Source organism: Eptatretus burgeri, chromosome 2, assembly GCF_056783735.1.
Source record: "Eptatretus burgeri isolate ZD-2024b chromosome 2, Ebu_testis_v1, whole genome shotgun sequence".
Taxonomy (NCBI): domain Eukaryota; kingdom Metazoa; phylum Chordata; class Myxini; order Myxiniformes; family Myxinidae; genus Eptatretus; species Eptatretus burgeri.
Genome location: NC_140962.1, coordinates 80,354,636 through 80,379,431, shown reverse-complemented (window position 1 = coordinate 80,379,431; position 24,796 = coordinate 80,354,636). Strand labels below are relative to the sequence as shown.

At 41.1% G+C, this 24,796-nt stretch overlaps 1 protein-coding gene across 1 annotated transcript; it reads right to left on the bottom strand.

Moving 5' to 3' along the window:
* Positions 1-1,716: 1,716 nt before the first annotated feature.
* LOC147032403 (uncharacterized) lies at positions 1,717-17,914 on the bottom strand. The gene is made up of 5 exons (XM_085870007.1): positions 17,489-17,914; positions 13,171-13,320; positions 12,952-13,053; positions 12,410-12,593; positions 1,717-6,362 (listed from the first exon to the last, which is right to left on the bottom strand). Exons 1-5 carry the CDS (start codon positions 17,574-17,576, stop codon positions 5,918-5,920), a joined length of 969 nt encoding a protein of 322 aa, XP_085726133.1. The 5' UTR covers positions 17,577-17,914; the 3' UTR covers positions 1,717-5,917.
* Positions 17,915-24,796: the final 6,882 nt, after the last annotated feature.

The window sequence follows — 24,796 nt, the reverse complement described above, 5'->3', positions numbered from 1 at the left end:
TCCAAAAGGCCAGATCAGTTTCGTCCACATATTCATATCTTGTAGATTTTAGCTGGCCAGATCAGTTTCGTCTCCATATTCTTATGTTGTAGAATTTAGCTGATTCTGAAACTGTTAACAGCATGTTGATCGGATGGTTCTGTGATTTTCTACGGTAGTAAACAGAAGTACGACTTAAGCCTGTATGCCACTATGCGGAGACCCGAGGACCTAATATTTCACAACAAACTAAATACTCACAAAATTTGAAGATATTAAAAAAAAACAATTTATTATAATATCAATTAAATATCATTTTTATCCATCGATAATATGAATTGTTCTGTACAGCTATAGTTGTTCTCCTGGGATCTACGCATCCATCCACGATCTATGTTCTAATGAAGTGCAGTAGGAATAATAAAAAGTCGGATGAACATGAACTGTTTAACTACCATAATCATCAAAACGAATTTTGAGGGGCCTCTTAAGGAAGACAATAATATCATTACTATATATGTCAAAGCTTGTTTCATTTCATGCAGTAACAAAAATCTGATGGTGGAACAAAAAAGGGGTGTGCCGAAATATTAATATAGATAATCATCAAAACGAATTTTGAGGGGCCTCTTAGGGAAGACAATAATATCATTACTATATATGTCAAAGCTTGTTTCATTTCATGCAGTAACAAAAATCTGATGGTGGAACAAAAAAAGGGGCATGCCAAAATATTAATATAGATATATGCAGTGTAAATGCTTGGAAGGAGTGATTCATGTCTCATAATGCTTGCTTGGATAAGTTCTTTCATACTCTGTGATCTGCATTATTTGAACTACAGCCTACATTTATCTATATTTGATCAATATGCAAATGTATGGGTACTACAGTTCTTGTTTAATGAAGATCATTAATCTAATTTAATGGTTTCATGATATTTGCATGTAATAACATATATTGCAGACCTTTATAGAATCTAATGTTCATTCAAGCACATGGCTCTGTCGCAAAACGAAGGAAAACAAACAGATCATTCATTTCTGCTGTCATGATGCATTACATTACAAGTACATTGTTGGGATAGGATTTAAAATTGTACAAGACATTGAAATGTAGATGAACACTGGAATGTTTAAATACATGGACACCTGTGCATCTAATAGCGACTTAATGTAGTGCAAATAATTGAAAATAATTTATCTTTTCATTAATTGTCAGGAGATGATGCAATGTTCAGCATGGGTACTGTAAGTTTCATTTCCACCTGTAAAATGTGTGAAAAATCATTGCAGGCAAGCGTTTAAAAGTACATTTGCCAATGACACATAACTTTTCTTTTTCTAGTGAAGTAAATCCATATGCATGAATGAAGACACTGGAAAATGCAGACTTGTAAAGGAAAAGAAAGAAATACTGTACTTGGAATACAAAGGCATTTGTAAATATATTGTAAAGTTATGAAGTTTAAATATAAATTCTTCCATATTAACGTGAACAGCAATCATTTTGATATTGTAACAGGTTATTGCATATTGTGAATGTTTGCATTGTGTGTGTGTGTGTGTGTGTCCCTCTGTGATTGTGTGTGTTTCTCTGTGATTGTGTGTGTGTGTGTCCCTCTGTGATTGTGTGTGTTTCTCTGTGATTGTGTGTGTGTGTGTGTATGTGTGTGTGTGTCCCTCTGTGATTGTGTGTGTGTGTGTATGTGTGTTTCTGAATGTGTGTGTATGTATGTGTGTGGGGGGGGGGGGGCAGGGGTGACCCTTGCCTCCCCTCCCCGGATTTCTCCCCATGCCTAAATAGTTACTTCGAAGGATACTTTCTTGGAAGGTGATATTTATCATACAGATTGTATTGCATGACTCCTTTTGTTGATGACATATATATATATATATATATATATATATATATATATATATATATATATATATATATATATATATATATATATATATATATATATATATGTCTACAGGTAAGAATAATATACTTTCTGCATGTGTCTGGCCTTTGATTTTTATCCTTTCCTCTCTCAATTTGCCTTTTCTTTTTTTTAGCTGTTAGTTTCTCTTCTTTTCTATTTCTCCATCCTAATTTCTTTCTTTCTCTCCTTTTCTTCTATCTCATCTCTTCTTATTTTGTGTAATTTCACTTGTGATAAAAAGAAACTGTCTTGTACATGGCTAATGTATCATCGCCTTACTCTCTTTCCCGCCCCTCTCCTGTCTCCTACTCCGCGGTCAAACTACAACGAAAAAAGCAGCTTGCTTGCTAAAATGGCCGCCGTACTGCTCCGTTGCGTACTTCACCGAATTGAACGCGATTGCGCACGAGTGGGCTATCTTGCTGTGCTTTACGATCTTTGGTCATAATAGTTTCTATGACAAACGGTTCATGAGCTCTGACTGGGCCGTTTTCCAAAATGGTCGACGGTGGCCATCTTGGATTTTGAGATATGCCGTGTCTTTGGATAAATTTGTTTCTATGACCTGAAGGAACTTCCATGCCAAAGGGGACATTTGCATCATGATTTGAAGTCAACACCCTATTTTGTGCACTTAACATGTCTACTAAGAAGTGCATTCTTGAAATGCTCCAGGTAGGTAGATTCTGGAAGTATGGAAATGACTGAAAATGTGTCCACTCGCAATTTAGCTGAGTATGCCTGTCCATCAGGTGTGCAAAGACAAACATCACAAAATAGGTTCCCTCTAATTTGTTCAGAGGCTTGTGTGTTTATGCTTAAAACAGTTACTTCCCGGACTTGGTATTTGTGGTCTTTACTGCGACATACTTTAACGAAATGTCCACTTTTGCCACAATGCCTGCAATTTACATCTTTTCCAGGGCATCTTGCGTAATTGGCGAAGTGCATTGCAGAACCACAACGATAACAAGTACTCTCTTGTCGTACCTGTCGAGCTTGTAAAAATTTTGGGTTTGCAGGTTCATTTGAAGTGTCCCTGTGGGTGGGGTCACGCCTGTGTTGCTCCACACTGGCACGTGTGGGTATTGTATTTACATCCTGAAAGGACGTCGACATGCCGCATGTAATTGCCTTTGCTTCCGCCATGGCCGATTCGACTTGTCCCGCCATTACGAGGGCTTTCTGCATGTAAGCTCCACTTCCAAAGGCAACCGTTCACATATACAAGCTGTTAGGGTTTTTTCCATTAGCTGATCTCGTATCATTTCATCAGAGGTCACTAAACTCTCAATTAACCGCAATCTCACGTAAAGCAGCAACGAACTGAGCAGTCGATTCACCCGGCCTCTGTGCTCGTGGACGAAACTTATATCGTTCGAAAACAACGTTCACCTTTGGCATGAAAAAAAAGGTTGTACCGACAGCAACAAAGTACGTGTCCTCATCAACTGGGTGGGTCTACACTCTACAATAAACGCTGCCCTTCAGTTCCGAGGCAGTGTATAAGCAATGCACGCTTCCTCACGTCAGAAAGTGCGTCGTCATTTACCACCAGCATGATGTTCTCGAACATGCACATCCATGACGTAAAAGGTATCGTAGGCTCACCCGGACTTGGTAAGAATGCAGCAGGTGGTGTAAGAGCAAGGTGAGCCATCCTCGTCGCCAATATGATGTGAATCCTGCTGCCCTTGCTCCACAGCTCTTTGACGTCATGCTCGGTTCTGCCTCGTCAGTTCCGGTTCATCATGCATTCATTAATATTCATGCAACTCCCAATACTACATCAGCCCCACAGCAAGTGACTACCTTTTAACACAGTACAGTGGACTGAACTGAACAATAAACTTTAAGATAAACTGTAACCTGCTTTTCAAGCACCTTTCAAATAAAAGGTATCTACCGTAACAAGGTACAGTTCGGAATCACCGATAACCAGAAAGACGTTCAGCTTGGTGCACATCTTCCTTTTTGTGAAACAACTCGAATGGCGATACACCGGTAGTGACCTGTGGTGTTGCCCAAAAGTTCTGAGGAAATTCAGTTTCCGCAGGTTTTCAAGGTTTCTGTTGTCGCTCCGCATTCTGTATGCACTCCTTCAACATCCTGTTAAACCTCTCCACATCAACGTTATCTTGAGGGTAATAAACGTTGGAGTAAGTTTTCTCTCTCGTTTTCTCTCTCGTTTTCTCTCTCGTTTTCTCTCTCGTTTTCTCTCTCGTTTTCTCTCTCGTTTTCTCTCTCGTTTTCTCTCTCGTTCTCTCTCTCGTTCTCTCTCTCGTTCTCTCTCTCGTTCTCTCTCTCCTCACCTCCAAGAACTGAGAGAAGTCAGTGGACGTGAATTCAGGGCCATTGTCAGTTATAACCCAGTGGGAACTCCCTTCTCAACTGAAAATTGCCGAGAGAAAAGCAGTAACGACCTCTGTGGTGGCACTTGAAGTAAATGCCACCTCAGGCCACTTACTGTAATAGTCAACCAAGGTGATGACGTAGCGGCAGTACTACATGCCACGTTCAGACGGACCATCAATGGATATTAACACTTTGTGCTCGTGTCCCTCAGCAGGTCGACTGGCTGAAGTTGAGCAGAGAAGGCTTTCAGTTTTGTCGCTCAGTTGAGATGACATGCAAGAATCACCTTCAGTGATTGACTGAAAATGACTTGGGACATAAAGGCTACTCCTGGCCATTTGCTGAAGTAATCAATTAAGGTAATGGCAGAGCCCAACTTGGGACTTTATGTCCCAAGTGTGGCAGTGCAACAATTTTATCAAATCCATTCCCAGCAGTGGTGAAGCAGACTTAACTACATAGAACGTAGCTGGAGTCATAACACCACAGTGAAAAAAATGGTGATTCAGGCATCCCAGTACAGGTAAGTCATCTTTCAAGTAAATGACTCGTTTGACATGAGACATGAGACTCAAAGGGCAGTTGGCAAAATGTCTCCAGTTCAGCCGTTCTGGCAGAATAGAGACCGAGGAGCCAATATCAACAATAAGCTCCACATTGCAGGTATGCCCAGCAGGTGACGCGATTTGTACCTTGCAGAGAATTTTGTCATTTATCAATGACCTGAAAGTCCCCCATCCAAAACCACAATCCTTTCTACCCCCACAAACCCACCTCCTTCAAATTCCCTGCTTTCCTTCGTGAAAGTCCCTGCCGTGTAAGGACCTCAAAGTCCCTGTCGTGTCCATCTTTACCCTGTGTACCCTGCTCAATCCCTCTCCCTTCCACACATCTCATGTCTCAGTTCCCCACTGTTTTTTTCCTTCCCTCTGCCACCCCTCTTGTCTCCCGCTCCCCTTGTACGTTCTGTACGTTAACTTTCAGATGAGCCTCAACAGTGTCGACAAAAAAAAACAAACTTATGGAGGCCGCTGTACATTTTGTCCACTCCATGCATCCTCTCATGCCCCCATTGTCTCATTCCTCCTGAGACCCCTTGTTTGTCCAAGTCTTCCTCTATCATGGCCTTCAACTCTGCTGTTGTTATGTCCCCCTCTCTCAACTGTTCCTTTCGTCTTGTTGCTTCCTGATCCATTCAGTGTACTTGTACTAGCTCTTCCACGAGCCTTGACTATGTATACAAAAAATAATAATAATAAATAAAATGCAGACCGCCCAATGTCCAGAGTACAATCAACCAGAGACAATAATGTGTTATTACTCACTTGACTGATTCTGTGAAGGGTGAAAAGAAGAAAGGATCAACAAATATTGAACAGCAAAGATTGTCACATCACGACAGAACCCAGAACTTATTAAAAACCCTCCGCTCATAAAACGTCACTGCACCTCAAATCACGCGGCACCTCACTCTGGTTCAACCCGGATCCTGCCCAGACGAAACTCCGTCGACCTGGGTGATTTCTGACCTCAGCTCTGCCCATCTTCACACTTTAATTATGAAAGGCAGTGCGTGCACACCAGCCAGTCTCAAAGGGCGGTTTTGAATCATGTTAATAAAGTCATTCAAAGGACCATTACAACACAAAAAGCATTTTAGTCATTATTAGTAGAAGAAGATCGCATGTTGAGAAATCTCTCAAATAAATCATTCCTTCTCTTTTTTTCTTTATAAATCTTCTTTAACAGCTTTGTGACCCTCTTGTTTTGTGCTGATCCTTCTAAGGCAAACCCTTCGATGTAACGGATGACGCACTGGGGTGAATCATCGTCATTTGATCTTGACCTTTTTTCTGAAGAAGCTGAAGTTGTAGTTGGGGGTGAGGTTGATGAGACAAGAGGAGACACTGTCTGCTCCAGAGAATCTGCAGTAAGTGTCACAGCTCCTGCAGTCTCCACAGTATAAGAGCACCCTGCTTGTATGATGCACGGAGGGTAAATGGAAAGGTCCTTTTGCAGAATCCGATCCATGAGATCAAAGTACAGCCAGCTACTCCTCCATCGGCCTGTCCGCTTGTTCACATCAACAATCCGTTTATATCTGTAGAATAATGAAACTGAGGTTAAAATAAGTGGTTCAAATTGTACTGTTTTGCACATGATAGTTATGTGGTCTCAGTGAATTTTTGTCAGAACATGTTTTTTTTTTCCCCCATGTAATAATGGGCTGTTATCAAAACTGGGACTTTGAACATTTTAGGATTAGTATGCTGAAGGACGACAGACATAGAGAAAGAGGCTGGAGGGAGTGAACTGGAAAGAGACTGCCGTTTAAAGAATGAACATCCATCTTTTTGTTAAAAACGTACCTTTGTTTTTACCATGCGAAGTAAAAAGAAAGTTGCTACGTAACTTCTCATCTCTGTACATTTCCTCCACACAATGAGCGCACGCACGCACGCACGTTATGGTAATACAGTTTATATATGTCCACACGCATAAAATACATTAAAATGACAAACACAAAGATTTACCTTTAAACAGAGTTCTTTGAAAGAGGAATTCAAGAGGGAAATTTGCAAAATTCAATTGAAAAATATATCAAGGCTCAGAAAACAAAATGTTGATCTATACTCTATACCAGTGGTTCTTAACCAGGGGTATCCATACCCCTTGGGGGTATAGGAACGAAATGCTGGGGGTATGGGACTTAACTCGATCTCTGAATATTTGTATACAGTATATTTGATTACGAATATATTTGATATACTAATGGGAATTACGTGTACATGCGCTGCAAAGTTATTTTATCGATAGGAAAGGAAAGGACGAGGACGAGCTGAAACATTCAACAAGAGGGGATATTTATTTACAATAGGGGGGATATTCAAGACAATATTCAAGACAGAATATGTTCAAGAAAGAAAGGCTTGTCTGGCCTCATCTCGTCGCTGGCGCTGGTCTGCGTCTGGCTAGCCTGGTCCGTTATCTGGTGACTGGAGCTCCGGGAAGTTGTGGACGTCCAGCTGCGCGCTCGCGGCCAGGTAGCCAGCCACGGTCTCGTCCCTCAGCTCGACTTCCCTCCGAGCTGAAGGAATAATGAAGACCCTTGAGGTCCATTTCTTTTCTTTGGGTGTGTGTGGGCCTGTCTTGTTTAAGTAGCAACTGGTTAAGTGCTTTTGCTGTACATTATTTTATCGATATATAATGTACATCCTTTATAGTCGGTTATATAATGTTATATAATGTACATCGATATATAATGTACATCCTTTTATCGATATATAATGTACATCCTTTATAGTCGGTTTAACTCTGCCCTTTATGTGTTCCTTCCACCCTATTGTAAATAAATATCCCCTCTTGTTGAATGTTTCAGCTCGTCCTCGTCCTTTCCTTCATTGGTTTAGCATTGTTTTTTAATGATGTTCATTTTAATGGTTCTGGTACCAATTAACAGTTTTAGGAATGACATAAATGTATTACTTATTATTAATATTATTTTTTTTAAATAAAATTTCTCGGATACTGTTGTTCCATAAAAAAATCATGTGTTATTTGAAAAGTTGTTAGAAGGAAAAGTTGTCGCATTTACAAGGAAATTACCTATTTGGAGTTGCCGTGTTGAAAGCGGAAACCTGGCAAACTTTCCAATCCTTGACAATATTCTTACTGGAGATGGTAAATCATTGCCTGTAGAAATACTTCAAGAAGTCAAGAACCATTTGGAAGTCCTATGTACAAATTTTGAAGGTTACTTCTCAGATATTGATGATCTTAGCATCAAATCTGTTTGGATCCAAAACTCTTTCTCGTTTGATATATCGAGATTGAGTGACAACGATTCAGCAAATGATGATTTCATTGACTTCCAAGTAGACCCAAGAAAGAAAGCTGATTTTGAAAGGGCTGGGATGGATGTTAAGCAGTTTTGGTGTGAGCAAATCGCAGCTTACCCAAACTTGGCTATGAGGGCAATGAATGTTTTGGTTCCCTTCACAAGTACGTACCTTTGTGAAACAGGATTCTCTGCATTATTAAATCTGAAATCAAAGTGGAGAAATCGACTTGATGCATCAGATGACATGCGAGTAGCATTGTCAGTAACGGTACCCCGATTCCATATTTTGATTGCACAAAACATCAAATATCTCACTAGATTAGCAAGAGTGTGCGTTATGTAGTCGAGATATTGAAAAACTTGCACATTCAAGTTTGTTTTCTTCTTTTGTGTAATAAAACTCAACTATAAGAAGTAAAGTTGCTGATTTATAATCTGAAATAGGTGAATCAAAGTTATCTATCTATAATTCCAGGTGTGTGTGTGTGTGTGTGTGTGTGTGTGTGTGTGTGTGTGTGTGTGTGTGTGTGTGTGTGTGTGTGTCTGTGACCGCTGTTTCTCGCCAACCACTGGTCCGATCTCATTGAAACTTGCCATGTATATTGCTGGGGCCCTGTGGATGTGCCTTTTCAAGGTTTGATATTAATCGGACAAGTGGTCTCCAAGTTATGGCCATTTATTTACCAAACCAATGACAGGACACGGTGCTATGACGTCACAATTTTTTTTTGCCCGTACGGCCACGCACGTACGGGCACGCACGTAGGGGCATGTGAGAGCGAAGGAATGGCCTGTGTGGTTGTTGTTTCTGGCACGCGGTTTGAGTTTTTTTTTTTTTTTTGCACCTATGGCCACGCACGTACGGCCACAAACGTACGGCCACGCACGTACAGGCACGCGAGAGTGAAGGAACGGCCTGTGTGGTTGTTGTTTCTGGCACGCAGTTTGAAAGTTTTTTTTTGTTTTTTTTTTGCACGTTCGGCCACGCACGTATGGGCACGCACTGGTATTGTAAAATACTTGTAGCTGTTGACTACAAGTCAAGCTATTGACATCTTTGGAATTCATTCTGTCAACTAATAGGACTGGTGATGATGATGATTTCGACAGTCAAGCGAAGGGGGTATGGGACCATGTTGGGCAATCCATTGGGGGTCTGGAATCATCAAAAGGTTAAGAACCCCTGCTCTTTGCCTTCATTACCAGATCATGGCAAACACCTGGTTGGATGGGCCTTATTGTTTTTATTGATGTATCGATGTCAAAGTGAAGGCTGGATTCTATTTAAAGGAGATCACACTAAAAGGTTAAACAAAACGATGTCCTGTAAAAATAAAATTTCACATTTTCAACCAATGAGACGCCTCCCGAGGTACCAACCGCACGACACCGCAGGGCCCAACACAGGTGGAAACGTACGTCTGTCTAATCGATGTTCAATTGAGAGCACGGGTACTTTTACCAAAACGAACAACCAAGCAGCTTGGAGAGAGCTCGCCAAGCGCTCACTCGCCAAGTACACCTCCCGGAGACACCAGACTTTTCTTAAAACGTCCGTTTTTCACCAGATTTGCTTTGATTCCCTGTGGAGCACCTCACAAAATCTCTGAAAATATACACAGATCTGGCAGATGCTATGGATAGGCAGTCCCTCTGGGAGAGAGGTGTGAGGTCTTGTAGTGAATGCATTAAATCATATGGCATAATGAAGCTTGAAAATTTTGTTATGTTACTAAATTTTTTGTTCTTTCAATATAATTCTCCAAACAGTAGAAAAAGATAAGTTTAATGCTTTGGAAATTTCACATATTCTTGTGTATGTATGGAGGAGGGAACGGCCTTGCTTGTATAAAGTAAGTAGGTATATCGGATTCGTTATAAGACTCGTTATTTCTTTAAATTATCAGATTTCACAACAGATTTCAACACTTCGTTAGTCCGGACGATATCCGATCCTAAAAAGCAAAATCATATTTTGATGATAAACTTTAATTAGTCCGTGAGAGTAGATCGTGGAAAATCATCTCATAATGCATGAAATCGTCTCAAGCACCTAATTTTAAAGCTTATCGAACTTACAAAAGCGAGGAACACAACGATTAGTAGCTATGATGAACAGGCATTCGATACGAGTGAGGAAAGTGAAAAAACAATCTTTATCGTTCAGAAATCGTTGCGGCCTGTTCCAAGTCAAGGTATGGTTGAGCAGGCCATAAAACATGGCAGTCTTCAGTCCCCGTGAGATTACCCAAGAAACATCTTAAGACCCTAGAGAGCGAGGTGGCCGAGGATCAACTGATGAAGGATACAATTAAATAAGGCCATTAATGATCTTCAAAAGGGGTGTTTTAATTAACCCAAACACTCAATTTTCAATCTTGCACTTAATCTCGCACAGTACGGGGCATGAATAACGCACCTCTTCATTCAGGTCTGGTTTCTGATTCACAACGGTGTCTTACCGTCAATTTTCGCATACCACTGTGGCCACCAATGTCTCCCGCAGATGGCAGACATCCTCCCGCACCCCGCCTCGTTGCAGTCGCCACTAAGCAGAGCCATGCTGTACGGCCTGGATCGCCCAGACCGCATGGCATCCAGACGAAGCAAGCACATTGATCAGCGCCAACCGCAGCGCGCTGGGGGTGCCCGAGGAGGCATACGGGGCCGACGCGGCCCTCGGCCAGTCGCCGGAGCACAACTCTGGAGTTCGGTGCAAGGCGATTCATATCACCGGGTTCAGAGCGAGACAATTTCGCAGCTCTTCAGTCTCTCGCTGGATTACAATAAGGCCGTTTCCGGCCATGGCGGCCGGGCTGTGCGGTGGATGGGGCCCAATTTGGAGCGACTGATTCGGGTGACGATGCATCGCTTCGGGCGGTGCCCCGCCCTGCACCACCGGACCAATAAAGGACGGATCACAAGGCCGTCCGGTGTCGTAGTCGTCGTTGTGGTCGTCATCATCTTTGCCTGGTTTTGAATCGGTCTCTGCATATGCCTGCTGCCCCGCAAGTCTCATCTGCCATTCCGCCCACTCGTTCTCGATCTTCACCTCCCTATCTCTGGAATTCTTACATTCGCCGTATGGATCCGCCAACTCCATCCGCTTGCCTCTCGATCTTTGACTTTGCGTGCTGACTCCGCCCTTCCACCTGCTTCTCGCCGCTGGCTCCACCCACCCACCCACCTGGCTCTGCCTACCGCCCTACCTCACGCGAGACGGCCTCACCCTTTCTCTGGATCGGTGCATGTGCTGCGACGACATCGTGATCAAGTAGGAGACAACGCACCAACCCTCGAACTGGAATAGCTCGGTAGAGCATCCCCCAAAACATACTGAGTAGCATGGTCGGTCAACCGTGCAAAATATTATGAGACCGTTAGCCTCATCTCCTCTCCTTTCTTGAGATCAACTCCTCTTCATCGGGGTGTGTGTGTGTGTGTGTGTGTGTGTGTGTGTGTGTGTGTGTGTGTGTGTGTGTGTGTGTGTGTGTGTGTGTGTCATGGCGCCTGTCCTCGCTTAAGTTAAGAGTGCAGAAAAATTATATCGGGATAAGTCTGTTCTGTGTCTGCTTTATTAAGTTGCTTGTTTTGTTGTCGCACCACACATTTCTTTCTATCCCTGCTTACACACAACAATAAATATATTCACTGTGCCACATACTTTTCCTCGCCTGCCTGTTAATAAATGATTGTGTAGAAATGTTCCCAGCTCGTTTTTGCCTTTTCTTTCATTGATCCAGCATGGTCCGCATCCGAGCCCCGCCGGGACTTTATCTCCCAACGATCCGTTCCTTTTAGCCGGTACGTCCTTGGCAGTGTCGCACAGCTGCATCTGACCCGGTAAGGTGACACGGTTCGGACAAGGCATACCGGCGTGTCCCCCAGTAATTAGGTCACGTGATTATTTTTAGGTAACCGATATTACACGGAGGACCCTAAGTCACGTGGTTGGGTTATTGGCGTTCACGGTCGGTTAGCGACCCGCCACGTCATGGAGTTATCCGTGTGCGATGACCTGTGATTCCGGGGAGTCTGGTGGGAACCCGAGATAGCTCTCCCCCCACAGTGGTCTGCTCACCCGACCCCCAGCCGCAACTATATATACATACACATATGTAATCCACAAATCCAACCTTTAGAAACAAAACTGAAAAGGCCAGCATTGTTGTGCACATTTGGGCTGAAATGTTTCCAGGAAACAGACATTTAGAAAAATCCAAGACCTGCAAAAAAATAAAATTCAATATATTTCACATGTTCTCTTGCATCGTCATCCACAAGTGAGAAAATTCTGTAAAAATTACCGATCCTTTAAATTCCTCCATTTCCTGTCCACCTGGTCAACACTGAAGGTTGTGTCACCCTCCTTGTTGAGCTTCTTGGCAATTTTCTTCCACACATCCTTCCGCCTCATGATGTGGTTTTCAAAGGAGGCCTTGTTCTCTTCATACAAGTGAATAAGGGCTTTCACTTCAATGTGACTCCAGTCTGAAGATCAAACCAAGAAGAGATACAAATTGCAATGATTAAAATGATCCTTGCAAAATATGTTCTCCCTGCATTGATGGGTTGGAGTGGGAAAAGAAACCTCAGCTGCCCACCTAACGTAACGACGTAAGCAACTCCTTTGGACAGGTTGTGGACAGAGCCCCCATGCAAAAGAAGAAAACGTGTTTAAGTTTGAATTATCTACTGAAGATTAAGCATCATCATAGCAATCATCAAAATAATCTTTTTTTTTAAGGTGTTACCTGACGATAAAGCTATGAATAATGTGATAAACACTAGAATTTTTACAATAAATATGATTATTTCAGATGGTCAGTCATTAAAAAACAAAACGTACTCTTTTTCACATCGTCCTCATAAGCAACAGCTTCCTCATTTGGAATGCCTTCACTTAAGGCTGTACTTGAAGATAGAGCTGGTCGGACTTCTTCTATGGTACCTGCACAACTCATAAATAAAATAAAATTAATGCAAGAATAAAAGAAAGTTGCAGATGAAGGATGTGCGAAAAGTACGTATACTACAAATGTTAAAGAAAATGATAGTGTTGACTTGCCGTTGACTTCCTGATAAAGTTTGTCCAGCTCAGGACAAACTGGGTACCCCTTCAAAGTGACCTCACCCAAAGCATCCTCACTCAGGAGCTGGAAGTGGTTTTCTTTTCTTTTACCTTCATATATCCTGATTGAATTGTAGACACGCAATGCTGTGATTAAAAGGAAAAAAAACAACAGATTTCACATGGATGGTAACCAGAACCTCGAGGCTGTATGCCAGAACAACAGCCATCAAGGTTAAAAATCAAAATAATTACAATATCATGTTTAAACTTATAGCGGAGGTTATGTTTTGACCAGCCTGTTTGTTTGTCTGTCTGTGAGTAGGATATCTCAAAAAGTTATGGACAGATTCAAATGAAGTTTGTGAACAGGTTGAGTGTGTGACAAGGAGGAAATGATGAGATTTTGGTGAAGATCCGGATCCGGGAATTTTTTTTATTTTTAAGGTGATTCTTCACTATTGAAAGATGATGCCAAAAATGATATATTGTGTCAAACATGGACTGATTACGTCAAAACTTAGTGGATCTGTTGCGTAGGTGACAAGAAAAAGCCGATTAGATTATGGTTCAGGTCCGGATCCAGATCCAGCCTATCAGTGGGATACAAAACGTAAACTATCCAGCCTGGTGGAGGTATGCCCTCTACCGAGTGCCATTCCAGTTTTATATGGACCTGCCACTTTAAACTGTGAGGCCAAAAATACAATTTACTTTATGCTCAATAACTATGGAAGGAAAAGAGTTCCGCACAGCACCCGCTCCCTACCCCTCCCCCCTTCTGCTACGTACCCACCACCTTGTAACCCTGTGCTTACCACTGCCTCGACACTCAGCATGGGGAACCAATGGGCCAGACACGGCCAGCAGCACCTTTTCACCTGGTCAGCTGGGTGATATTTTGTTCAGTATATTATGGAGGAAGGGATGGCAGGATAATGTGGAGGTATGCACTCTCAGCCGTCTCACTTGGGTTTTGCATATAACTGGCCCGCAGGCCCATACCAAGTTCAACAAGAGTTAACTGGAAAGGGCGTTCAGAGTTGTAGACCCTCACCAGGACTTGTTTTGTGTGGAAAATTAATGGAAGGAAGGAAGTACTGCATGCAAGGTCGTTGATTGCAAAATAAGAGATCGAGTTGTAAATGTCAAACGTCTGAAAAGTTGGGAAGGTCAAATGGTTTGAAAGCCTAAAGATTGAAAGGTCTTAAAAGATCTAAATGGTCTAAAGGAGTGTCAGGGTCTTCAGGGCTCAAAAGGGTCTATGAGGATCCAAGAGGTCAAAAGGGTCTCGATGGTCTAAGGGGACTCAAAAGGGTTTTGGGTGTCTTTAGGGTCTTCGTAGTCTTAATGGTCTTTGGCTTCTAAAGGATATCTATATATTAATACTGAAGGACCGATTTTGTGCTCCTCCTGGCGGTCGCGTCACGTTTTTCTCGGTACTGTGACCTGGACTGAAAGAAACTTCGTACCTGTAAGAGTGCATCGCACATCGTGGCAATAGTCAACCTTCAACTCTGAAGCAGAATAAACACTTTTCATTTTACATTCGTTTACATGGCGACGTGTGACGACACCACTGAGAGGCGTCAGGACGTTATGACATCATTGGTCATTCGCTGATGTCATTATGTCTGTCGTCGACAAACCATTACCGCTGAGAGGTGTAATTCCACTCCTCAAAAATGGCGTCTGCAATGTAAAACCCTCTTCTGCACATGCTGACTACCTCAGAATGTGAATTTGACACAAAAAAATGAAACAAGAAACATTGTATCTTCTATATATTAATTGCTGAAGGACCAATTTTGTGCTCCTCCTCGCGATCGCGTCACGTTTTTCTCGGTACTGTGACCTGGACTGAAAGAAACTTCGTACCTGTAAGAGTGCATCGCACATCGTGGCAATAGTCAACTTTCAACTCTGAAGCAGAATAAACACTTTTCGTTGAGACGGGGGCGAGGAGTGAAGAGGCGGGGGTGGAGGATGAAGAGACGGGGGCAGGGAGTGAAGAGGCAGGGGCGGGGGATGAAGAGACGGGGGCAGGGAGTGAAGAGGCGGGGGCGGGGGATGAAGAGACGGGGGCAGGGAGTGAAGAGGCGGGGGGCAAGGTAAGCAAATTTTTGGGCAGGAGTAAGCAAATTGAAAGCGGGAGATGGGGGAAATGGGGCGGGGGATGAGTGGGCGGGGGCTTGGGTGAATTAGGTGGGGTTGAGTGTGAGGGAGTGGACATGGGGCGGGGGCAAGTGAGGCGGGGAATCAAGAGACAGGGGGCGGGGAGTGAAGAGCGGGCAGCAAGGCTGGGGTAATTAAATTTTGGGTGGGGGTAAGCAAATTGAAGGCGGGGGAGGGGGTGTGGGAGTAGAGGGGGAATGGGGCAGGGGCGGGGGATGAGTACGCGGGGGCAAGCACGCCCTGCCCAGACCATGTCCCTCGAGTGTGGTTGAGCTGGTGATGATGGTTGAATGAACATAATCCGTCTGTGACGGAGTTTCGGCTAGTAATGTAATTAATACACATACGTTCTGCACAAAAAAAAAACCTGACCCAAATGCAAGACCCTCTCCTCTGGCGAGGTTAACGAGAACAGCACTCGGTAGAGCACATTCCTCCACCAGGCTGGATAGTTTACGTTTTGTATCCCACTGATAGGTCGGATCTGAATCCAGACCTGAACCAAAATCAAATCGGCTTGTTCTCATCAGCAAACCAACTCATCCACAACTTTTTCAGATATCATGCTATGTATAGTTTTTGGCCACATCGATCAATGGTGAAGAATATATATATATATATATATATATATATATATATATATATATATATATATATATATATATATATATATATATATATATATCGTATCCGGATTCGAATATTCACCAGAACCTAGCCAATTTGTCCTTGTCGCACACCCAACCTATTGATCAGGTTTCGTCCAAATCCGTCATTCACATTTTTGATATATCCTGCTCACACAGACAGACAGACAGGAGTGAAACATCACGTGCACCCACCTTCGGTGGAGGAGGTAACAACCATTGTGACGGTCCTTGGGCTAGAAAAGATTCTCCACCTATGATCTGAAACAACCTCCTCCCTCTCCTCCCTTCCTCCTCCCCTCCTCCTCCTCCCCCTCCTCCCTCCCCCTCCCTACCCTCTCCCTACCCTCTCCTCCTCCCTCCCTATCCTCTCCTCTCCTCCTCCTCCTCCCTCCCTCTCCTCCTCCTCCTCCTCTGCTCTCCTCCATGTCCTCCCCCTCCCTATCCTCTCCTCCTCCTCCCCTCCCTATCCTCTCCTCCTCTCCCCTCCCCCTCCCCTCCCTCCATCTCTTCCCCCTCCCCTCCCTCCATCTCCTCCCCCTCCCCTCCCTCCATCTCCTCCCCCTCCCCTCCCTCCATCTCCTCCCCTCCCCTCCCCTCCCTCCATCTCCTCCCCCTCCCTCCATCTCCTCCCCCTCCCCTCCCTCCATCTCCTCCCCCTCCCCTCCCTCCATCTCCTCCCCTTTCCCTCCATCTCCTCCCCCTTCCCCTCCCTCCATCTCCTCCCCCTTCCCCTCCCTCCATCTCCTCCCCCTTCCCCTCCCTCCATCTCCTCCCCCTTCCCCTCCCTCCATCCATCTCCTCCCCCTTCCCCTCCCTCCATCCATCTCCTCCCCCTTCCCCTCCCTCCATCCATCTCCTCCCCTTCCCCTCCCTCCATCCATCTCCTCCCCCTTCCCCTCCCTCCATCTCCTCCCCCTTCCCCTCCCTCCATCTCCTCCCCCCCCATCTCCTCCCCCTCCTTTCCCTCCATCTCCTCCCCCTCCTTTCCCTCCATCTCCTCCCCCTCCTTTCCCTCCATCTCCTCCCCCTCCATCTCCTCCCCCCTCCATCTCCTCCTCCCTCCATCTCCTCCCCCTCCTCCTCCTTTCCCTATCTCCTCCCCCCTCCTTCCATCTCCTCCCCCTCCTCCTCCCCCTCCTTTCCCTATCTCCTCCCCCTCCTTTCCCTATCTCCTCCCCTTCCATCTCCTCTCTCCTCCCCCTCCTTTCCCTATCTCCTCCCCCCTCCTCCCCTCCTTCCATCTCCTCTCCCTCCCCTCCTTCCATCTCCTCTCCCTCCTCCCCTCCTTCCATCTCCTCTCCCTCCCCCTCCTTCCATCTCCTCTCCCTCCCCCTCCTTCCATCTCCTCTCCCTCCCCCTCCTCCCCTCCAACAAAGAACACTTGTCCCTTTTCCCATTTAATCGTTTGAGAGCCCATTAACAGTGAAATAACGCACAAAAGAACATTGTACTGAGTTAAATATCAAACTCAGACAAACCGTCAAACTCACGTCCATTCAATAGTTCGACGTCGTCCTCTGTTACAGTGGTATTGAAGACAAAGCCACGAACCGTTTTGAATCCGACTACAGCGGCCATCTTGGCTTACTTAAGTTTAGTAAGTGGTTTGATTACCACGACCAAGCACCTCCCTTGATCGCTCGCTCCTCTTGCCAAGCGGATGGGCAAGCGATTGATACGGAACGGCTGGCTTGACAAGCGATAGCAGGCTTCTCAGGGGATCGGGGTCAGAAGCGGCTGTGAATGGTGGAGTGACGTATTTAATCCGTGGTCATCCGACTACAACCTCGCGATGCCGAGCACGTCATGATGAACTGTGTAATACGTTGGTTTAACATACGAAATGCCAAAACATCGTTCAAGAAGAGCCGCACCCCACATTTCCCTCTTACATTGTGGATTTAAACGAGACAACAATAACAACAACAACAACAACAACACAGATCATTTAACAATGCAGAGCGTCACCGGGATCTGCGGGTGAGAGTACATCTAAGAACCAGTGAGATCTCATGGAAATTCGCTGGAGAATCTTTATTTCTTTTAATTTTTTTTCTTTCTTACTCGTGAAGTTTCCATTCATTCCTCACCTGATTCGATGTTGAATATCTCCTCATCGTTTAATAGTGTTTAATGTAGATCCACGTAGATCAGAAAACAAATAATAAAACAAATGTTGACGCCTCAAAACCTGTTTCTTGTCGTAAAATTAATAGATTTAATCAGATCTGAAAAAACCTGTTTATTTAATCAGATCTGAAAAACCTGTTTATTTAATCAGATCTGAAAAACCTGTTTATTTAATCAGATCTGAAAAACCTGTTTATTGTCATAAAATTAATATATTTAATCAGATCTGAAAACAAAACCTGTTTATTTAATCAGATCTGAAAATAAAACCTGTTTATTGTCGTAAAATTAATATATTTAATCAGATCTGACAACAAAACCTGTTTCTTTAATCAGATCTAAAAACAAAACCTGTTTATTCAATCAGATCTGAAAACAAAACCTGTTTATTTAATCAGATCTGAAAACAAAACCTGTTTATTTAATCAGATCTGAAAACACAACCTGTTTATTGTCGTAAAATTAATATATTTAATCAGATCTGAAAACAAAACCTGTTTATTTAATCAGATCTGAAAACACAACCTTTTTATTGTCGTAAAATTAATATATTTAATCAGATCTGAAAACAAAACCTGTTTATTTAATCAAATCTGAAAACAAAACCTGTTTATTGTCGTATAATTACAATATTTAATCAGATCTGAAAACAAACCCTGTTTATTCAATCAGGTCTGAAAACAAAACCTGTTTATTTAATCAGATCTGAAAAGAAAACCTGTTTATTGTTGTGAAATTAAAATATTTAATCAGATCTGAAAATAAAACCTGTTTATTGTCGTAGAATTAATAGATTTAATCAGATCTGAAAACAAAACCTGTTTATTGTCGTAAAATTAATATATTTAATCAGATCTGACAACAAAACCTGTTTCTTTAATCAGATCTAAAAAAAAACCTGTTTATTCAATCAGATCTGAAAACAAAACCTGTTTATTCAATCAGGTCTGAAAACAAAACCTGTTTATTTAATCAGATCTGAAAACAAAACCTTTTTGTTGTCGTAAAATTAATAGATTTAATCAGATCTGAAAACAAAACCTGTTTAATGCAGTGTAAAAAATATATTTAATCAGATCTGAAAACAAAACCTGTTTAATGTAGTGTAATTATTATATTTAACCAGATCTGAAAACAAAACCTCTTTAATGTAGTGTAATTAATATACTTCATCAGATCTGAAAACAAAATCTGTTTAATGTAGTGTAATTAATATATTTAATAAGATCTGAAAACAAAACCTGTTTAATGTCATGTTATGAATATATTTAATAAGATCTGAAAACAAAACCTGTTTAATGTCATGTAATGAATATATTTAATAAGATCTGAAAACAAAACCTGTTTAATGTCGTGTAATTAATATATCTAATAAGATCTGAAAACAAAACCTGTTTATTGTCATGTAATTAATATATTTAATAAGATCTGAAAACAAAACCTGTTTAATGTAGAGTAATTAATAGATGTAAGCAGATCTGGAAACGTAACCTGTTTATTGTAGTGTAATTAATATATTTAATAAGATCTAAAAACAAAACCTGTTTAATGTAGTGTAATTGATATTGTTGCGAATTCACGCCCGTCGGCGTGCAAACGACCACGTAACTCAAATCGCGGCACGTCGTCCACCGGACGGACAATTCAGTCGTGACCCTCTTGGAGCAACGCCGAGAGCTAATCACGGGTGGGGGTTTAACCTCACCACGATCGTGCCAATTGCCCACCCGCGCAGGATAGAGTTGCTCGCCAAATTCGATCGACCTAAGTACCTGCGCAAATGGTCGACGGGCGATCGTACCACGCCACAGGCCGACTCCGGACACGAACCGCTTAAGCGGTCCGTTCCGTGCTACAGTGATAACCGAACGGTGTTATCGTCGGCCTTGACGGTTCCGATTAATTACCGGGATGTTGCACCCACTACGAACCCCTTACGTGAAGCAGGATGGAGAGTCAACCAAAGGAAAGGATGCAACGAAACGGAGAACAAGTTCACACAAGCACGTTTAATTCACACAGACCAGCATGGAAGGCATGTATTTACAGTCACAATAGTCAAAATGCACATATAAAGCGAAAGAAGAGTTAAAACCGAATACGCGTACACACGGCAACACTTAAACAGTTCTACTTGTCGGACAGGCGCCACCCACAGTCATTTACACAAACCCAAAGAAAAGAAAGGACTTCCCTTGGTGCGGCCGTCGAGTCCTCCTCCCACGACCTCCACTCCGAGCTCCGTCTCCTCTGCCGTCCTCCACTGCCGACTCGACCAGGCTCGACGACGACACAGCTCGACTTCAACGAGCTCCTCAGGCTACGCGAGCTACACACCGATGCGGAGGCAATTGACCACGACGACACAGCTCGGCAATGACCCAACAACGACTTCAGACGCGTTTCAAGAGTCAGAGCGAGAGGAAGAGGGAGAGCGCAGGAAGGGGGAGAGAACGCAGGAAGAGTGAGAGCGAGCAGGAAGGGGGAGAGAACGCGCCCCGCCCGTGTCCGACTTTTATAGCGCGGGGCTCCGCCCTTCGCTCCGCCCCGTTTTAGGCTCCACCCTCCTTCGAGAGGGTTCTTTAAAAGGGGCGTTCCCTCACCCCTACCGCTTCACACTGTTCATTCACCAATCGGCGGCGAGCTGCCCCTCCCCCTTCCCTCACACCAAGCACGGGGAAGAATGGCGGAAAAAGCCCACCAACATTCTTGGCAGTTTTTGTTCGTTTGAAATCAAAGATAGGGAAAGAAAAACGACTAACTGGAGGATCGCAGCCCGAATGGATCACATAAATTCCCTCTATACAACGGGTTTGGGCTAACTACACACGTACTTATGGAGATATCTCACCTGAGGGCCCTTTATGGTGTAATGCAAATTCCCACAGCCGTAACAATATATTTAACCAGATCTGAAAACAAAACCTGTTTAATGTAGTGTAATTGATATATTTAACCAGATCTGAAAACAAAACCTGTTTAATGTAGTGCAATTAATATATTTAATCAGATCTGAAAACAAAACCTGTTTAATGTAGTGTAATTGATATATTTAACCAGATCTGAAAACAAAACCTGTTTAATGTAGTGTAATTAATACATTTAATCAGATCTGAAAACAAAATTTGTTTAATGTAGTGTAATTGATATATTTAACCAGATCTGAAAACAAAACCTGTTTAATGTAGTGTAATTAATATATTTAATCAGATCTGAAAACAAAACCTGTTTAATGTAGTGTAATTGATATATTTAACCAGATCTGAAAACAAAACCTGTTTAATGTCGTGTAATTAATACATTTAATCAGATCTGAAAACAAAACCTCTTTAATGTAGTGTAATTGATATATTTAACCAGATCTGAAAACAAAACCTGTTTAATGTAGTGTAATTAATATATTTAATCAGATCTGAAAACAAAACCTGTTTAATGTAGTGTAATTAATATATTTAATCAGATCTGAAAACAAAACCTGTTTAATGTGGTGTAATTAATATATTTAATCAGATCTGAAAACAAAACATGTTCAATGTCGTGTAATTAATATATTTAACCAGATCTGAAAACAAAACCTGTTTAATGCAGTGTAATTGATATATTTAACCAGATCTGAAAACAAAACCTGTTTAATGTAGTGTAATTAATATATTTAATCAGATCTGAAAACAAAACCTGTTTAATGTCGTGTAATTAATATATTTAACCAGATCTGAACACAAAACCTGTTTAATGTAGTGTAATTAATATATTTAATCAGATCTGAAAACAAAACCTGTTTAATGTTGTGTAATTAATATATTTAACCAGATCTGAAAACAAAACCTGTTTAATGTCGTGTAATTGATATATTTAACCAGATCTGAAAACAAAACCTGTTTAATGTGGAGTAATTAACAGATGTAAGCAGATCTGAAAACGTAACCTGTTTAGTGTAGTATAATTAATATATTTAATCTAATCTGAAAACGTAACCTGTTTAATGTAGTGTAATTAATATATTTAATCAGATCTGAAAACAAAACCTGTTTAATGTCGTGTAATTAATATATTTAACCAGATCTGAAAACAAAACCTGTTTAATGTAGTGTGATTGATATATATATTTAACCAGATCTGAAAACAAAACCTGTTTAATGTGGAGAAATTAATAGATGTAAGCAGATCTGAAAACGTAACCTGTTTCGTGTAGTATAATTAAAATCTTTCATCTGATCTGAAAACCTAACCTGTTTAATGTAGTGTAATTAATATATTTAATCAGATCTGAAAAAAACCTGTTTAATGTCGTGTAATTAATATATTGAATCAGATCTGAAAACAAAACCTGTTTAATGTCGTGTAATTAATATATTGAATCAGATCTGAAAACAAAACCTGTTTAATGTAGTGTAATTAATATATTTAATCAGATCTGAAAACAAAACCTGTTTAATGCTGTGTAATTAATATATTTAACCAGATCTGAAAACAAAACCTGTTTAATGTAGTGTAGTTGATATATTTAACCAGATCTGAAAAGAAAACCTGTTTAATGTAGTGTAATAAATATATTTAATCAGATCTGAAAACAAAACCTGTTTAATGTAGTGTAATTGATATATTTAACCAGATCTGAAAACAAAACCTGTTTAATGTTGTGTAATTAATACATTTAATCAGATCTGAAAACAAAACCTGTTTAATGTAGTGTAATTGATATATTTAACCAGATCTGAAAACAAAACCTGTTTAATGTAGTGTAATTAATATATTTAATCAGATCTGAAAACAAAACCTGTTTGATGTAGTGTAATTAATATATTTAATCAGATCTGAAAACAAAACCTGTTTAATGTGGTGTAATTAATATATTTAATCAGATCTGAAAACAAAACCTGTTCAATGTCGTGTAATTAATATATTTAACCAGATCTGAAAACAAAACCTGTTTAATGCAGTGTAATTGATATATTTAACCACATCTGAAAACAAAACCTGTTTAATGTAGTGTAATTAATATATTTAATCAGATCTGAAAACAAAACCTGTTTAATGTCGTGTAATTAATATATTTAACCAGATCTGAACACAAAACCTGTTTAATGTAGTGTAATTAATATATTTAATCAGATCTGACAACAAAACCTGTTTAATGTCGTGTAATTAATATATTTAACCAGATCTGAAAACAAAACCTGTTTAATGTCGTGTAATTGATATATTTAACCAGATCTGAAAACAAAACCTGTTTAATGTGGAGTAATTAACAGATGTAAGCAGATCTGAAAACGTAACCTGTTTAGTGTAGTATAATTAATATATTTAATCTAATCTGAAAACGTAACCTGTTTAATGTAGTGTAATTAATATATTTAATCAAATCTGAAAACAAAACCTGTTTAATGGAGTGTAATTAATATATTTAACCAGATCTGAAAACAAAACCTGTTTAATGTCGTGTAATTGATATATTTAACCAGATCTGAAAACAAAACCTGTTTAATGTGTAGTAATTAACAGATGTAAGCAGATCTGAAAACGTAACCTGTTTAGTGTAGTATAATTAATATATTTAATCTAATCTGAAAACGTAACCTGTTTAATGTAGTGTGGTTAATACATTTAATCAGATCTGAAAACAAAGCCTGTTTAATGGAGTGTAATTAATATATTTAATCAGATCTGAAAACAAAACCTGTTTAATGTGGTGTAATTAATATATTTAATCAGATCTGAAAAAACCTGTTTAATGCAGTGTAATTAATATATTTAATCAGATCTGAAAAAACCTGTTTAATGCAGTGTAATTAATATATTTAATCAGATCTGAAAACAAAACCTGTTTCATGTCGTGTTGTTAATATATTTAATCTGATCTGAAAACGTAACCTGTTTAATGTGGTGTAATTAATATATTTAATCTGATCTGAAAACACAACCTGTTTAATGTCGTGTAATTAATATATTGAATCAGATCTGAAAACAAAACCTGTTTAATGTAGTGTAGTTAATATATTTAATCAGATCTGAAAACAAAACCTGTTTAATGTCGTGTAATTAATAGATGTAAGCAGATCTGAAAATGTAACCTGTTTATTGTAGTATAATTAATATATTTAATCTGATATGAAAACGTAACCTGTTTAATGTAGTGTAATTAATGTATTTAATCAGATCTGAAAACAAAACCTGTTTAATGTAATGTAATTAATATATTTTATCATATCTGAAAACAAAACCTGTTTCATGTCATGTAATTAATATACTTAATCAGATCTGAAAACAAAACCTGTTTAATTTAGTGTAGTTAATATATTTAATCAGATCTGAAAACAAAACGTGTTTAATGTAGTGTAATTAATAGATGAAAGGTCAGGTCAGGTATGGGAGCATGTGCCAGAACAGCGCGTCGCTGCGTCCACTTTCCGCCGGTACTCCAGGGGCCTCCATCTGGCCATCCCCCAGGCAGATGCCAGGCCCATCCCCATCTTCTTGAGATGATGGTCAACCTGCTGCAACCACGAGGCACGTGGTCAGCCCACTGGCCTCCTCCACTCAGGAGACTCCCTCGCTGAGAGAATCTGGTGAGCAGGATCAGCGTCAGGAAAACGAGCCACATGTCCATGCAGCTGCAACTGACGCTCACGGACTATGCAGGTAACAAATCTCATCATAGTCTCTCTCAG

Excerpts from the sequence above, each read along its gene's own strand:
- LOC147032403 (XM_085870007.1), bottom strand. The coding sequence starts at position 17,576 with ATGGCCGCTGTAGTCGGATTCAAAACGGTTCGTGGCTTTGTCTTCAAT. Across the intron at positions 12,594-12,951 it reads TGAGGACGATGTGAAAAAGA|ACTGGAGTCACATTGAAGTG; the intron begins GTACGTTTTGTT and ends TTTGATCTTCAG. Across the intron at positions 6,363-12,409 it reads TGGAGGAATTTAAAGGATCG|ATATAAACGGATTGTTGATG; the intron begins GTAATTTTTACA and ends ATTATTCTACAG.